At 52.8% G+C, this 17,517-nt stretch overlaps 1 protein-coding gene across 9 annotated transcripts in view; it reads left to right on the forward strand.

Annotated features, from left to right (window-relative positions):
• The first annotated feature begins 7,037 nt into the window (after positions 1–7,037).
• Positions 7,038–17,517, forward strand: part of PLA2G6 (phospholipase A2 group VI) — a 49,905-nt gene continuing 39,425 nt past the window's right edge. Inside the window, exons 1-3 of one of the 9 annotated variants that reach the window (XM_032645922.1) lie at positions 7,063–7,079; positions 13,407–13,555; positions 15,542–15,795. In XM_032645922.1, coding sequence (XP_032501813.1) covers positions 15,587–15,795 — 209 coding nt within the window. In that variant the 5' untranslated portion in view covers positions 7,063–7,079; positions 13,407–13,555; positions 15,542–15,586. Of the gene's footprint in view, positions 7,080–11,479; positions 11,496–13,406; positions 13,556–14,394; positions 14,516–14,552; positions 15,796–17,517 lie in introns of those variants that run through there. The other 8 variants (XM_032645923.1, XM_032645921.1, XM_032645924.1 and 5 more) reach the window with 8 other exon arrangements.

Here is a 17,517-nt window from a genome sequence, read left to right on the forward strand (position 1 = left end):
GTCCCCGTGGTCCCCCTAGCTTCCCTCCATGCTCCGCTCTCTTCGCTCAGCCATGGTCTCAGTTCAAATCACAGCATCTCTCCTCCTGGACGTGGCAACGGCCTCCTGCCTGGTCTCCCTGCCTCCAGCACCTTCTAATCCAGCCTCCAGGGGGAAAGTAGAGAGAGCTTTCTAAAACCTAAATTGGACCCGGACACTCCTGGGCTCAGAAACTTCCATGGCTCCCCACTGCCTTCACAACAAAGTTGACACTCTCTCCACAGACCTTCTAGGTCTGGCCTCTGCCTCCTCTGACTGCCCAGCTCTCACCCCTCCCTCTGGGCTCTTCCATACCGCCACGCTTTGGCTCTTGTAGACCCCTCGACCGGAAACTCCCTCCCCAGGTGCAGCTTGTCCTTCAATACCCAGCGCACAGGTCACGTTCCTCAGCGAGCTTCCCGAGTAACCCCGGGGCGGACCCAGGCTCCTGCCCTCACAGTAGAGACGGCCCCCTGCACGATGGCACTTTTCCCTCCGAGTTCGTGTTCCGTGTTTTTGTGGCTGCCTTCTCCTCTTAATCCACAAGTTCCTTAAGGACTAGAACTACATCTTTTCATTTTTGTGTCCCCGGTGCCTAGCCCCGGCCGTCAAGCAGTTGTGGCACAGTAACCATTTGCTGGATGAATGGAGGAGTTGCCCTTGCTCCGCTGGGGCTGGGCGGTGTCCTAGGCTGGAGCAGTGGGGCAGGCTGGGCAGGGGAGGGAGGGAGGGAGGGAGGGAGGGAGGGAGAGGGTATGGTTAATTTCCTAAAAGGTCCTTCTGCCCTGATAGTGGAGGCTGTGTCCACTCGCTGGCTGTCCGCTGTGCCCTGCCTGACCACCAGTGGCAGGATCCTCGGGGAGTCCCTGCCATTCCCCCTGATGACCACTGCGTCCCAGGGACTATCCGATTCAGCCTGCTCACAAATGTGTCATTTGCAGCAGTTTCGGGAGCCCCTGGAACATAAACAAGGACCACCAGGACAGAATGTAGATCATCCAGGATAATTCAAACGTGCGTGGTTGCCCAGTGGGTTCTGCCCATGTTCTTTCTTCGGGACCTCACCTCCTCTCCCCGCCACCTCACTCACCGTGCCTGGCCCCTGTCATCACCCAAGGCTTCAGACCCCCTCTCTGCTCTTGGCCTCTGGTGGTCTTCTCTACCTTGGAATCACCTCCTTGAGGGCTGAAAGGGTCTCTGTAGGATGCTGTGTGCCCAGCACCCTCTTTTCTCCTGATAATTCTGTGCATGCCCAGCTAGAGTGGGAGCTGCCAGAGCTGATGGGCTCGGGGGTGGGCACACAGCCCAAGCTGACTCAGTGAGAGTTGTTTCCAGGAGCTAAGGGAAGAAGCTCAGTCCATTTCCAGTGCTGAGAGCTGTAGGTGGTGCGGGGGCTACGTTCCTCACTCCTGGGCAGAAGCCAGAGGAGAGAGTGAGATGGATGCGCTGAAAGGCAGAGGCCGTGGAGGGCCTGTTTAAGGCTCACCGTGAGGTTCCTCCAGCATTTGGCTGGTCACCGCTTTCTTGGATTCTGGGAGATTCTCTGGTTACTTTCCAGTCTTTTTGCCTGTTTGCCTGTGCTAATTTGAGTCGGGTTTCTGAGGCTTACCATCAAGAGAGTGCTGACCCATTCTGGTCTCTTTCTTCTTAATCCCATAGAACCCTGTGCCTCTTACTCAGTCCTCTCTTCCAGAAAGCTCTAAAATTATGGTGGTATTGCCATATTAAATTAATTTATATACATTTTAGAAAACTTTAGGCTGAAGACTGACTGGGAATATGATTTACAGTTGATTAAGCAGGGAGGTTTCTGTCATCACAAACAAAAACAGAACCTCATTGCCTTGTCAATCAGTGTAGTTATTTGGGATATTTGCAACTATCCTAGTTCCTCTTCTTCTGGCCGCCTGGTAGGACTGCATTTCCCAGCTCCCTTGAGGTTGGGTATGGCCATGTGATGCGCTTCGGCCAGTGAAATGTGAGCAGAAGACTCACGTGTCACTTCTGAGCGGCGGCTTTAAGACCCAGGGCCTGATTCACCGCATCCCCAGCCCCGTGTAGAGCAGAGGCCCCCTCAGCCTGGGTTCCCGAGTGATTTTGATAAACAGAACGCCCCACCCACCACCCTCCCACATCAGACACACAGTGTGAACAAAGATGTTAACTCCTGTTAAGCCAACGACACTGTGGGGTTGTTCGTTACTGCAGCATTCCCTAGCCTATCCTGCCTGACAGAGCCTGGAACATCATCTGCTGTCATTTCGTGATTTCTTCAGGAAGACCGTATTTGCCTTTATTCCAGTGCTTTTTCACAACAAACAATTATCTCGGTATTTGAGGCAACTTTGTATTCAATTGTGAACTTTAAGGACAGGAATGGGTATCTTTTTTTTTTTTTTTTTTTTTTGCGGTACGTGGGCCTCTCACTGCTGTGGCCTCTCCCGTTGCGGAGCACAGGCTCCGGACGCACAGGCTCAGCGACCATGGCTCACGGGCCCAGCCGCTCCGCGGCATGTGGGATCTTCCTGGACCGGAGCACGAACCTGTGTCCCCTGCATCGGTAGGCGGACTCTCAATCACTGCGCCACCAGGGAAGCCCAGGAATGGATATCTTTCGTGTGACCCCACACCACCAGGAGTGAGGCCATACAGACTGTAGTAGGCACTTCATAATTGCTGGCTGAGGACTTCCCTGGTGGTACAGTGGTTAAGACTCCGCGCTTCCACTGCAGGGGACACAGGTTCAATCCCTGGTCGGGGAAGATCCCGCATGCTGCACGGCTCAGGGGGGAATAAATCATAATTGCTGACTGAAGAAGCTTAAGTGAGGATGAGAAGCCCAGGAGAAAGAAGAAAGGTATGAAGGCTTTGCACACTCTGACCCTCATGAACCCCCCGTTGGACCTCGTCCCGAGAAGCCATATCCTGCATGATCCCCAGCACGTGGCCTGCATCTTTGTCTGAAATGCCGTCTGCTCAGCAGCCTCTCCAAACCCTCCCCGTCCTTCAGAACCCAGGCTCAGGCCAGCTTCTTGGCCAAGCTTCCCTGGCCCGCTGGCCCTGAGAACCGGCCTCCCCTCAGCCCACAGTCTGTCCTGTGAGCCCCTGAGCTGGGCTGAGGGACGCCCAAGTGGGGAAATCCTGCCTTTGCTGGCCAGGACTGGCTGTCCCCCTTAGGCTGGGAGCACACGTGGCTGCAGCCTCACAGCTCAAGGTCACATGTGCTCGTTTCCTCCCTGAGGAAGGCACAAGCCCCGATGGCCCACTCCTCAAATCAGAGCCACCTCGTTACTGTAATCATTACACAGCTGCCTCGTGGCCTCTGGGCCCTTCAGTCACCTCTTCCACTGCAGCAGAATGATTTTTTTTTCTAGTCACTGTAACCATTCTGGGGCCCCCATCGCCCGCAGGGCAAGTTCCTCAGCCTCAGCCTGGCACTCGTGACCCTTCGTGCCTTGCCTCTGGGGCTCACCTGCCCATTCACCTGCTCACATAGCAGGTTCCAGCAACACCTGACCTGTTGCCGTTCCCCAGACAATCCACACAATCTCACGATGTTGCCCTTTGCCCATACGGCTCTTTCCACCGGGCTTTCTTACTTTCCTAATCCAGCTGGCAAACTCCCATTCAACCTTTGAAACCCAACTTAAGATCAAGGGTTGGTGAATTTTTTTTTTTTTCTGTAAAGGTCCAAATAGAAATATTTCAGGCTTTGTGGGCCATACAGTTTCTGTCATGATGACTCAACTCTGCCACTGTAGAAAGCATGTTCATACATAAACGAATGGTGCTGTGTTCCAAGAAAATTTTATTTCCAGGAACAGGTGGCAGGTGGGATAGTTTGCCCACCCCTGTTCAAGAGTCATCTCACAAATCTCCCCAGAAGACAGAGTTCAACCATGCCTTCTCGCAAAGCCCTCTGTACCTTACACATTTTGTCATAATACAAACCCCGATTGTAATGATTCTACAGTTGTGATGATTAAATGGGATGGTGGTCACACCATTGTCTCTCACCTCACCTGGGTGGCTGCCAGAGCCTCCTCACTGGTCTCCCAAGCCTCTGCCTTGCCCTTACAGTCTATTCCTACAGAACAGACACAGTTTGTTAAAATGTAAGTCTGACAGGCCACTCCTGTGCTCAAAAACTTCCCGTGGCTCCCCATTTCCCTCAGAGTGAAAGCTAAAGTTTAAAAATTGTCCACAGTGTACTACAGGCCCTGATTTCCCTTCAGCCTCATTGCCGACTACAGAGCACAGGCTCCGGACGTGCAGGCCCAGTGGCCATGGCTCACGGGCCTAGCTGCTCCGCGGCATGTGGGATCTTCCCGGACCGCGGCACGAACCCGTGTCCCCTGCATCGGCAGGCGGACTCTCAACCACTGAGCCACCAGGGAAGCCCTTCCCAACTTTTTAATTATAACAATGTTCAAACACACAGAAAATGGAAGGATGAATACAAAGGCGCTCATATACACAACCCCAGATTCAACACACTAGGGTTTTTGAAAGTAAGATGGTAATATCATGACACTTCACCCAAAGGCTTTAGCAAAGCACACGCTATGTCTGACCTCTCTGTCTTGATTATTGCCTGTCTTTCCCGACAAGACTGTGAACACTGTGAGGGCAAGGATTTTGTCTGTTTTCTTTACTGTGGTTTCCTCAGCACCAAGAGCTCTGCCTGACACATAGTAGGTCCTCCTGCCGTGTAGGAAGAAAAGTCAAGACAGGTCTTGATTCTGGTTCTGCCTCTCACTGACATGTGACTCTGTGAATCATTTCCCCCGACAGAATCTTGGTTTCTCCATCTATAAGGTGGAGATAATAGTACGACTTCTCAGGATCGTTGCGAGGATCAAACGAGGTAAAAGTGTAAAATTCACCGTGAGCATGTTCGTTAATTTCCATCTAACTCTTTGAGGAGGGGACTTGGGTCAACTTTGGGCTCTGGGATGATTGTAGCTGCAGGGAGCACAGCCCCTCGAGAGAAGCTCTTTGGCTTGAATTGCTCCAAAGCAAAATCCAGCAGAAACTGAAAGGAGTACCTTCTCGGTGCTTACTTGCCCCCTCCCTTTCCACTGCTCGCTCATTCAGTGCTTCCTACCGACTCCGGATTCTTCATCTTGCTTTACCCACTCATTTAATAGTTTTCACCAGAAACACCCAAGGGAGGGGCACTCAACTTCATCAGGCCTTGAATCTATTGTATTATTTTCTTCTATTTATTACTTTCTTTCTACCCTATTTCATTAATGTCCTCTATGGATCTTTTAGTGTTTCTAAAGGTTGATCCAGCTGATTGATCTCTCTTCCTTGGCCTTTTCTGCATTTCAGGTTCAGTTGTGTGTCTGTGTTGCCAAACCTGCCTTGTAGACTCACCTTGAATACGGGAGAGTATTTGCTGAAGAATGGGACTCAACCTGTTGAACCTCTGAGGTTTCCCGGGTCAGATTGCTCAGCAGTGGGTGGAATACCCGACCTTCTGCAAGCTCCCTGACAACCATTGCCCTAACTTCAATTGTTTGGGGGTGCAGAGGGCAAGATACATTTCACTGAGAATTCTGAGTCTTCTTCCTATTCTCTCAACTCAAAGCTGAAACTCCGAACAAAATTTTAATCTTAGTTTAAAGGAACAGTTTCTTCACCCGTAAAATATGAGCGAGAGTAACTACAATCCCCAGATGATGGATGTGAAGTCAAGTTACTTTGTAACTGGCAAAGCTCTGTACAAATAGTACTTACTGTGGTTAGTTTTCTTAACTTGTCTAGATTCTTAACTAAATCTTGCCCCAGTTACATTGGCTGCCCCCAGTCTGGGCACTAATATCTTGGGACAGACAGGCAGAAATATTCTTCTATTCACAGGAATAACAAACAGAAACTACCCTTCCCATGCCAACAGAGAGCAGTTTGGACAATTTATCTAGATCTAGGGCTGGGGAATAATTAGGGGGAAGAAAATGTGTCTAACCAAGCCTGGCAGGCTGGACAGGGGACATGATCTGTTCAGGCAGAAGCAGATTTGTGACTAAAACCCAGCCTCCTCCCTTCTATTTAATGCATTCTCAGCATTCCTAATGATAACAACTGTCATTTATTTTTTCATATTTTTATTGATTTATTTGGCTGTCTCCAGTCTTTGTTGCTGCACGCGGGATCTTTAGTTGCAGCATGAGAACTCTTAGTTGTGGCATGTGAGATCTAGATCCCTGATCAGGGATGCAACCCAGGCCCCCTGCATAGGGAGCGCTGAGTCTTACACTGGACCAACCACCGGGGAAGTCCCACAGCTGTCATTTATTGAAATCCCGCTATGTGCAGGCAGGGGGACTAATTTATCTCTAGTCATCATAACAACCCCGTGAGGTATTACTGTGCTCGCTCTCAGATGAGGAGTTCACAGAGACCAAGTCATTTGCCCAAGTTTCTACTAAAAGTGCTGCAATATTTCCTGAGATCGGCTTGGGGAAGGGCTGCCAGAAACCAAGGAATAATTTTTTTTTTTACCATAACTAAGTATTTTTTGCTTATACTAAAAAATCATTGTTCAGCTGAAATCGAAATTTAATCCCGTATTTTTATTTGCTAAATCTGGCAACCTTATCTTGGAGGTACCCGGCAAAATCAAAGCAGGTTCCTGCTTGTTATGCCCTAACAGATCTTTGTTGGTTTTGTTTTTGTCTTTACGAGCCGTCGTAAAAGTCAGGTTCAGACTTCAGGCCTCTGACCGTTTTAGTGGGCTGAGGGCGGAGAACGGTGAGACCCCCTGCCCCCCATTAACATGTCTGCCAAGGAGCGGTAACGCGAACCTTCCGCCCCGCACAGACGTGGCCGCGCCCCGCCGCCGAGGATTGGTTCAGCCCAAAGCCCGGCCTCCCTCGGCCATGGGAGCCCCTTCCATTGGGCAGTTATAGAAGATGGCGGAGCCCCGCCCCCGCCTTCCTCTCGCGGAGCACAGACTTCGGCGACTGGCGGAGAGCCGTGGCCGGGTTGTCACGTGGCCCGGGGCGCGTCTGTTTGCGGAAGTAGAAGGAAGTAGAAGTGCTGAGTTAGCCGAGGTGAGTGACGGCGCGGGGAAGGCGGGGCCGGGGGCACCTTTCCCAAACCTTCTCCGTGCCCCAGACTCCTTGGGCTTCACCCCCACCGTCCCGCAGGCTTCCCTCTTGTTCCCCGATTCCGAGGCATGTCCTCCATTAACCCTTTTTTGACCCCTAAATGCCCCCAGCTTCCACCCTTTGATCCCCAAGCGTTCCCAGCTCCCATCCTGTGACCGCTCTTGTCTCATCTCTAACTTGTGTTCCCTCAGGGACCCCAGCTCCGACCCTGGGTTCCCCCTCTTTCTTCCCTGTGCGTCTCTCCTCTATCCCGTGCCTCACTTTCTGAGTCAACCCCTTCCCGTCGTCCCCCAGCTCTCAGTGCCTCTTAGTGCCCCCAGCTTTCAGTCTGGTTCCCAGTCATTGTTCCCAGCCTTCTTTCTGTGCCTTTCTAAGTGCTCCCGATTTTTCCGCCTCTGTGTGTTCCCACCCGATCCCCCACTGCATCTCTGCCTTCTGTGTCCCTCCAGCTGTCTTCCCTGTTCTCCATCACTCTTCCCCATTTCTAACTCCCTGCTTCTCTCTGCTTATTGTCTCCCAGGTGCCTCCAGATTTCATCTGTGCCTACGCCACCCATGCTCCCTCCTCTCTCATAGCCTAGTCACCCTAGAGTCTCCTAATCCCCCAGTCCTGTGTCCACCTCCTGCTCCCACCGGTGACCTGGAAGCTGGCGACAGGAAGTGTGTGACCCTTGTGACCATGTGACTGGAACAGCCAGGCCGGTGGTTGTGGGACAGGGAGGGCACAGGGCTCAGGGACCTGTGCACATGTTTTGTATGGACTACTCACACGACCTCAAATACCTTCCCTTCCCCTAAACTTCTGAGTCTTTCCCTTCACCTGCCCTCTTACCCACCCAACAGGATGTCAGGCAAGTTTGGTTTGGCACCACAGATGCTCCACCCTTGGGCTGAATGCAGTGTTTTTGTTATTGTCTCTGCCTTAAAAATTTCCTGGAGTTTGTAGGCCATTTCCTGTCTGAGTCTCAGTTTCCTCATCTGTGACAGGGGGATTGTATTTCCTGCCCTCCTCAGGCTGCCATGAGGTTCAAAATTTGAGAAAATGTAGAAGGCAAAGCTTTGTAACCAGCATGGCCCTGTACAAATGCATGGGTTTGCTATTGTGTCATTGGCAGAAAAGGGAAAGGGACAGAATGAAAAGTCAAGGAGGGAAAGACAGTCTTGCATTTAGCATTTGGCAAATTTATTGACCATCTGCTATGAGTCAGGCTCTTTCGTATGTTATTCTTACCGTTTATTCATTTATTTCACAAATATTAGTGGACCGTTTGCTATGTTCTAGGCTACTTTCATCGCCAATGTTACTCCCATTTAAATCAATAAGGAAGAGAGGGCAATTGAGTTGCCTGAGTTCACACCAACTGATGTGGTTGGAGCTAGAATCTGAAGAGAGTACTTTATAACACCAGAGCCTGTGGTGGGATTGCTCTGCTCTGTAAGGGTCACTACCGTTGTCTAAGTGCCCAGGGCACTTTTTCCCTTCTGTGGGTTACTTTCTTATTAAATGACAGTATCCTCAAAAGGGAATTTCCTTCTCACTCAGCAGAATGACATCACCGAGAGATAAAGGAAGGAGAAATTTAAATGCAGTGTGTGTGTGTGTGTGTGTGTGTGTGTGTGTGTGTGTCTGCACGTGTGTACTGGGTGTGTGTGGAAAGAGGTAGGGGCTGTAGTGAAGGGGAGGTCTTGTGTTACAAGCTTCACTTTATAGAATGTGGCTCCTGGGAGAGCATTTTAATAGGTCCATGCCTTAAATGCCTCTTCTCTTTTTTTGTCCATCCTCATTTTTTTTGGTGATCTCATCCAGTGACATAGCTTTAAGTACCATCTCTACTCTGACTCCAACTTCCAAATTTATATCTCCAGTCTGGTCCAGACATTTCCGCTGAATGATAGACACACACATATTTGCTCCCTCAACATCTCAAACTTAGGAATTTCAAACTTAAAGTACTTAGACTTGAGCACCTGTATCCATCCCCTTCATCCCTTCCCTCACCCTCTACCAAAATCTGTCCCTCACACGCACTTGCCCATCTTTAGGAAATGGCAGTATTCTTCTTTTGGTTGCTCTGGCTCAAGCTGTGAGATTATCCTTCTTTTTTTTTTTAAATACATTTATTTAGTTAGTTATGGCTGCGTTGGGTCTTCGTTGCTGCGTGCGGGCTTTCTCTAGTTGTGGCGAGCAGGGGCTACTCATCGCAATGGCTTCTCTTGTTGCAGAGCATGGACTCTAGGCGCGCAGGCTTCAGTAGTTGTGGCGCATGGGCTCAGTTGCTCCGCGGCATGTGGAATCTTCCCGGACCAGGGCTCGAACCCGTGTCCCCTGCATTGGCAGGTGGATTCTTAACCACTGCGCCACCAGGGAAGACCTGTGAGATATCCTTGATGCTTCTCTACACCCTGCATCCAGCCAGAGTTAATATCACTCCTTTGCTCCAAGCCCTGTAATAGCTTCTCCTCTCAGTGTACCTGCCTGGCTCCCTGTTACCTCTCTGACCTTACTGGCTTCCTTGCTGTTCCTGGAACTCACCAGGCATGGTCCAGCCCCAGGGCCTTTGCACATGCTCCTCCCTCTGCTTGGAAAACTCTCCACTTACATACCCGTATGACTTTTGCCCTCATTTCTTTTAAGTCTTTATTTAAGGTCAAGTTCTTGGTGAGGACTTGTTCACCCTATCTGAAATTTTAATCTCCACATGGACACTTCCTGTCTCCCTTCTTTCATTTATTTTTCTCCTTGGTATCTAATCAGCATTCTGAAACTATGTCTTTATTTTGCTTATTTATCTTCTTTGTTATAGCCCCCTCTAAAATAGAAGTTCTAGGAGGGCAGGGATTTTATCTGTTTTGTTCACTAGTGTGTTCTCAGCAGTTGTAACAGTGCCTGCCACAGAATTGGTCCTTGATAAATATTTCTAGAGTGAATCGTAAAATGGTCACCCTGTATCATGCCACCAGCCCCAAAACGTCCTAAAGTCATCGGGGTCTCCCGTGCTGGGGAACTCCAGCAGCAGTTCTGGGCAGTTTGCTTCCAGCTGTGGTCCAGCTAAACAAAGTGGGTGAAAGAGACACCTTTCCCCTTTCGGAAAGGCCATTTTGCTCTGGCCCATATGAATGGCAGTGCACCGTTCCACGAGAGCCTTGGCTTTTGGCACACAGGGGTCTGCACATCAAGCCTCACTCAGCCACATTCCGTTCGGGATTTCTCCTGAAGGCCGCTTGAGGATTACGAGCTGGGACTCTGGATTCCAACTAATTGGGTTCAGATCCTGGCAAGTTACATCACCTCCTGTGCCTCAGTCCTGTGTGTGTAACATGGGAAGAAGTATGCCTTCTCTTACGAGTGTTTTGAGGAATAAATCTGATCATTACCCCCAGACTTGGTGAGGCATCTGGTGCTCAGTGGGTGCTCAATGAATGGGGCAGTGTTGTTGGGTGCGAGGTGACAGGACCCAGCCCTGCCCCATTCCTCGATGGCTTAGGGAAGAGTCTGGGAAGAGCTGGGGTCAGGGTGAACACTTGGAGGGATGTTTTGTTTGGAGGCAGCCTTGGAGGCCCAGATGCTCGGATGAGAGGTAGAAATGACATTTCACCTGATGCCTACATTCATCCTGTCTTTCCTCGTGCACTAATTGAGCGCCTGCGTGCTCCATGCAGGCTCTCTGCTAGTGCTGTCAGGAGTCCGAGGAAGAAGGCGTGAGTCCAGTCGCCAGGCAACACCTCCCATTTCCTCTCTCTGGGCCTTGTAGCCCCGTATGCCAAACAGGGAAAGCGATCGCACTGTCCCTGTCTCATGGGCATTTGTGAGCTTTGAGGCAGCTAACAGCCGTGAAAACCCCCTGCCAGCCATAAAGCGAGGTGGCCTTATGAGAGGATGTGCCGTGGGCCAGCATGCAGTGATGCGCTCGTGGGCTGGGAGGTGCAGATGGCAAGCACTGCAGGAAGGAAGTCCACGGGGGTCAGGGGAGGCGGAGTGCTCTGATCTGACCCTGTGTTCTCAGCCCGTCCTGCCAGGGCAGGGCACGGGGGTGACGTCGGCTGCACCGGAGGCTGTCCTGTGCCGGTCGTTCCAATCATGGGACATCCTGTCATAAGCAGCTGGGGCTCACAAAGCCTGATTTCCAACTCAAGCAGTTCTGTGTGTGCTTCCAGAATCCCCATGTGGCCCGTCCCGTGAGGTCAGCCACCTGGCCCGGCTGTCCTGGCACGCACCTCCTGAGCAGCCACCCTGCCCCTCTGGTCCAGCAGTGAGCTTGACGAGTTTCCCTGTCTGGAGTATGAATGAGCTGAGCTTCAAGCACCGAATTTTCCAGATCAAAGCCCAGCAGTTGCCCCATAAAGGTTGCCCTGTGCTGGGGTGAGCTCCTGGGCATTTCTGTTGTGGTCAGAGTGGCTGAGGAATGGGACATGTGGTGTGTTACCACCGCACAGGGTGAAGAGAGGAGGGAGGGGTGCCTCCAGCACCCCTGCAGTGCTGGCCCCCTGGGACCTCCAGTTGGTTCATTCATTTGTTCTCATTCATTCACCAAACATTTACGTTATGCCCACTGTGAGACGGGAACAGCATGCCAGGTGCTTGGATAAACCCATAAAGGGGGGATGGGCCCCCCTCCCCCCAGCCAGCAGATACAGCATCACCATCCCAGGCTAAGTGGTCAGTGGGCGTGCACTGGGCGGGGTGGGGCAAGGAGGAAAGCACACGTGCGCCTGGGGCTGGGAGGAGGGGAGGCGCAGGGTGTGATTCTTGAAGGAGGTGGCACGTAAACTGAGTCCTGAAGGATGAGAAGGGGTGTATTTATCTGTCTGACAGCCCTTTCTTGAAAGCAGGCTCTGGGGCAGGTGAAGACGGCAGGGAGGACAGTCCAGGCAGGGGACGGGGATGGGTAGGGGGTGGGGGGAGGGGTGCAGGTGGGGTCGTGTGCGCAGGGACCCTCCACGCTCTGAGTGGCAGCTGCTCCCCAGCCCAGCGCCCATCCCTGCAGCTATGCCGGAAAGAACCTGGGCTCCAGGGTCAGAGGTGGCGGGGACAGGAGGAAGGGGACAGAAACGAGGCCAGCCTGTTACAATCGGTCCAGGATGTGGCCCAGGGTTTTCATTTCCTTTCTTCCACCTCGTGATGACAGTGGCCACTGTTTGTGTGCCCAAAGTGGCCAGCGTCCCACTTTCCCTCCACTGTGTCATTTCATCCTCACGCCTACCCTGGAAGGCTGGAGGAAGGCCAGGCCTGTCCTTTCTGGGGCCAGGCTGCTGTCGGTGTGCGTGGGGGGCACCCTCGCCACCGGCCCTGGGGACCCTGAGGAGGGAGGTTCTCCTCTGGGGCAGGGCATCTGCCTTCCATCCAGCTGGACCCTCACGGTGACTCTCCTCCTTAACCCAGGTGGGCCGTGGGCGCTGGTTGCTCCTGACTCCCCAGCTCCCTGTGAGCGCCTCTCTCGGTGCTGCGGCCTGCCCTCTGGGAAGCCTCTGTGCTGCTTTTCTAAGCAAGGCCTGACCCGCCCACGCCCCCCGACTCCCCACATGCAGGCCCCAGAGGCTCAGCCTACACTCCCACTTTCTTTTTTTCTTTTTTTTAATTTATTTTTATTTTTGGCTGTGTTGGGTCTTCATTGCTGTGTGCAGCTTTCTCTAGTTGTAGCGAGCGGGAGATGCTCTTCCTTGCTGTGCGCGGGCTTCTCATTGCGGTGACTTCTCTTTGCTGCGGAGCACGGGCTCTAGGCGCTCGGGTTTCAGTAGTTGTGGCTCGTGGGCTCTAGAGCACAGGCTCAGTAGTTGTGGTGCACGGGCTTAGTTGCTCCACGGCATGTGGGATCTTCCCAGACCAGGGCTCAAACCCGTGTCCCCTGCGTTGGCTGGCGGATTCTTAACCACTGCGCCACCAGGGAAGCCCACTCCCACTTTCTTTAAAAAATATAATAGGGCTTGGTCTTCCCTGGTGGCGCAGTGGTTGAGAGTCTGCCTGCCGACGCAGGGGACACGGGTTCGTGCCCCGGTCCAGGAAGATCCCACATGCCGCGGAGCGGCTGGGCCCGTGAGCCATGGCCGCTGGGCCTGCGCGTCCGGAGCCTGTGCTCCGCAACGGAAGAGGCCACAACAGTGAGAGGCCTGTGCACCGCAAAAAATAAAAAAAAAATTTAAAAAATATAATAATTTTCTATACCGTTTGGAAAATAGGGGAAAGAAAAAAAAATTGCCCATAAACCTAATACTCTCATCTACCCTTAGTATTTTGGCATGTTTTCTATCAGGTTTTTTTTTTTTTTTTTTGCAGTGGCTTTGCAGGCCGAGCTTGCAGCCCAGAACAGCACAGGGAGCATCATGGACTTATTGCCACCGAGCCTGTAACGACGCCACGTGCTTTCCCTGAGTTGTTACCGCCTTCTCAGTAGCGGCCTTTAGTGAGCACACGGTGTCTTGGGGGTAACGTGTCGTAACTTACAATTCCCCTAATGCTGGGTGTTGAAGCTGCTTCCATTTCTGTGTCAAAACAGAAATTGTTATAAAGCATATTGCCGTGCATGCCGTGTGTTCTGTTTTGGGGGAATTCTTTTCCGGATACCAAGTCCCATGCCTTCTCTTGGGATCCCAGCCCCTCTGCCCTGGCTGTGGGGAAAGGTGCAGGTACCCAGCTCCTCTGTCCTTTCAGCTCCCAAGTGTGGAAGAAAGAAGGACCTTGACATAGGTCTAAGCATCCTCATGAACGTTCTCATTTAATCCTCACCGCACATGAGAGGCGAGCGTTGTCCTCGTTTTAAAGGAGAAACTGACTCTCACAGTCTGCTCACACCACATCAAAAAAGGAAAGACATTACAAAGCTTCACAGCGTTTTCAAAGCTCTTCAATCATGGTCTCTAAGCCTCAGTTTCCTTATCTGTAAAAGGGGGTGATGGAACTAAAGAGGGCTAATGTTTGTTGAAAGTTACTATCTGCCAGGTACTGTTATTAGGCACTGTTGTGATCCCCATGTTACAGTTGAGGAAACTGACTCAGAGAGGTTAAGTAACTTGCCCAAGGTCACACAGCTGGTCAGTGGTGAGGCTGGGATTTGAATGCAGTTTTTTTGTTTTTTTTGCGGTATGTGGGCCTCTCACTGTTGTGGCTTCTCCCGTTGCGGAGCACAGGCTCCAGACACGCAGGCTCAGCGGCCATGTCTCACGGGCTCAGCCGCTCCGCAGCATGTGGGATCTTCCCGGACCGGGGCACGAACCCTTGTCGCCTGCATCGGCAGGCAGACTCTCAACCACTGCGCCACCAGGGAAGCCCTTGAATGCAGTTTTGCTCCCAAGCTGCATGGTGTGCTTTGGCCATCTGCCTCATACAATTTGTGAGAATTAAATGAGACAATTACGTGCCGTGCTTAGCTCAGGGCCTACTACCTGGTAAGTGCTTAGTAAGCGTCTCCTGATGGGATGATTATTGTTGACCCTTGCTGCCTTTTTAGATGATCCTTTGTAGGCCTCTTGCTTTTCCTTTCATCCCTAACGTCGCTCCTCCCTCCACCCATAGGCCAGGGTATGACTAGTATCCATTCGCATGTCCACGCTCTCCCGCGGTGCCCACACTCGCACGCTCTGGCCTGCAGCTGACCTGCTCTTTTGGCAGGTGACATCCTGGCACAGAGGCAGGGGTGGCCTCCAGCCAGTTGTCATGCAGCTTTGGTGGCCCTGCCTGAGGAAGGTAGTGTGCTTTCTGGGAACCCAGGAAATAACAAGGCATCTGATTCTGTTACCCAAACTGGGGACAGTTTCCATAGCAGAAACTGTGACCCTGTGGGTAGGAAACAAAATTTCCACCCAAACCTATGGCAGTGTTTCTAAGTCTTTACGTTCGTGTTCATTTCCGAGGAGCTTGCTCTTGTGTTCTCACAGAGCTCTTTGGGAAGCCCGTGGTAGCAGGCACCAAAGGTTTTAGACAAATGCCCCCGATGGAGTGTGAGATGACCCTGGTCCCTTTGTGGCATCCAGTAGAGAGGGGACACTGGTTTTGTTTGTGTAATTCAAATGACCAGTGCTAAGCTCTTTGAGTTCCCAAAAGTCAACTCCATACTTTACAGAGTGAGGACACCCCGTTTGCACAGGGCAGGGTCGCCCATCACCTGCGTTCATGTCCGCCATCTTTGATCACAGCAGCCCCGCACTGCGGATGAGGAAACTGCGTCAGCGGGCAGGACACTGCTGGTCACCTGTGCACAGCGGCAGCCCTGGAACTTCTCATCAACCCTTCTTCCCTCCCACTCAGTGCTGCTTCTCTCTCTTTCCCCTCCTTTCCAGGTCCCTCCAGGCCCAGAATCCGGGGAACAGCGCTGGTGGGGAGCCACCTGGGTGCCCGTGCAGGAAACCGCCGTGCGAGGTGAGGTGGGCATGGGAGACCGAGCCCGGCTGACCAGAGACCCCGTTTTCTTCCAGACTGAGGGGGAAGGTGGCGGGGCCTCCCCGCCGGCCCCACGGAGGATGCAGTTCTTTGGCCGCCTGGTCAGCACCCTCAGCAGCGTCACCAACTTGTTCTCCAACCCATTCCGGGTGAAGGCGGTGGCCGTGGCGGACTACAGCTCGAGCGGCCGGGTCCGGGAAGAAAAGCAGCTGTGTCTGTTCCAGAACGCTCCCAGTCGCACGTGGGACTGCATCCTGGTCAACCCCAGGAACCCCCAGAGTGGATTCCGGTGGGTGATGGTCCGTTGCCCCACACACACTTCTCTCCTTTGACTCCTCCCAGGTCTCAGCCTGGAGGTCCCTTGGCCGAGAGCAGCTTCTTCAGGTTGACATCTGAGGGGTCTGTTGGGGGTGGGGCTGCTTTTAAAACAGAGGGAGGGGCTTCCTGGACTCGACACCTTCCGGACCATCAGGGTCCCGGCAGCAGGGGCTGGGGCTGGAGGACTGTTGCCTCCCTCGAGGCTTGACCCATACAGATGGAGGAAGGGAGGAAGGATGGGGAAGCCGAGAAGGTCAAATCGGGGAAGGCCCAGGGATCACCTGTAGCCCTGGGTCCTTAAGGCACGACTGTCCCTGTAGGGGCTGGTTGGCCGAGGTTTGTTCAGGGGAGCCTGGAAGGGGTGGACAGCTGCTCTTCTCAGGGCATGCTGGTCCCCCCTCCGTGGGCTAGAGGAACGTGTAGGAACCCAGGACAGGGCTGAGGAAGCTGAGCAGCTGCAGGGCCGGTTGGGAAAAGGGGAGAGGAGTGACCAAGGACCCCACATGCAGGGTCCAGGGAGCTTGGCAGAACGGGGCTGAGTTGGGCTACGGCTGATGGTCTTGCTTCATTTGTTCACCCATCTGGCTGTCCTGTCGTCCAGGGAGTGAGCTGGGAGGCGCAGATGGAGGATGGAGGGTGGGAGGCTGGAGCAGAGGTTCTGAAGAGCTGCAGAAATGGTGGTGCCAAGGCCTGGGAGTCGCTGGGAGTGAGGGCTGTTGGGGGGATGGGGGCACTGTGCCAGAGCCCTGGGCTTTTCACTGTGGGTAGTCGTCGTGGGGGGTTCCCCACTGCTCCGAACACCCTGCGCTTTGTGGAGAGAAGGCTTGGTGTACTGGACTTCCTCTTCAGGGGGCCGAGGTTCTGTCTTTTAAGTCTCCTCCTTTACTTGCCTGGAGGGCTTTGTCCCCAAAGTACTTAAGTGTGTTGGACGGAGGTGTGAGGGTCCTGCTTCCAGCCTCCAGGTAGAGGTGCTCCTGTTCTGTAACTGCAGAGCTTCAGGCTGGGGGAGGGGATCAGGGTCTTCTGAATCCTTAGGTTTTATTCCCTAAGGCCTGGGAGTCTCACAACACCCCTGTGGGTGGAGAGTTGGACGCTGGCTGATACAGACGGCCGCAATGATAGTATCGCGTTATATTAGTGCATGTGAGGCGCTGGTCTAACTGTTAGCTCCCTCTGTCCTCACCACAGTCCCCAGAGGTCGGGCTATTATTGACCTCTTCTTACAGAGGAGGAAACGAAGCTCAAAGAAGTTAAGTAACTTGCCTGAGGTCACAAAGCCACTCATAGCAGAGCTGGGGTACAGACATCCTGGTTCCAGAGCCCACCACTTCCTTTTCCTTCAGGTGGGCCGCTTTGCAGTGTGATGAGCTGGGCCCATCCTGGGCCCCCAGCCTGACATATGGTCCAGGCGCCTGGCTCTTCTGGGGTGAGCCCCGTGGTGGTCACTTGTAGCACCGCCGTGTACATTGTGATAAGGTCCATACTTCTCTTCCTGGTACGAGTTAATCATTTACTGCTGACATTGATTTGTGACATATGCTGTTTGATGAACCCCGCCAGCCCCTCGCTGGTATCTCAGCAGAAGCAGGGCTGCACTTCCCAGGAATCCTGGGAGGAATCATCAAAGCGTGTGTGACACGTGATCTTTACTTCTCGAAAGGCGACTGACTGTTGAGGCCCTCTGTGCTGGGAC

This window comes from Phocoena sinus, chromosome 10 (assembly GCF_008692025.1).
Source record: "Phocoena sinus isolate mPhoSin1 chromosome 10, mPhoSin1.pri, whole genome shotgun sequence".
Taxonomy (NCBI): Eukaryota; Metazoa; Chordata; class Mammalia; order Artiodactyla; family Phocoenidae; genus Phocoena; species Phocoena sinus.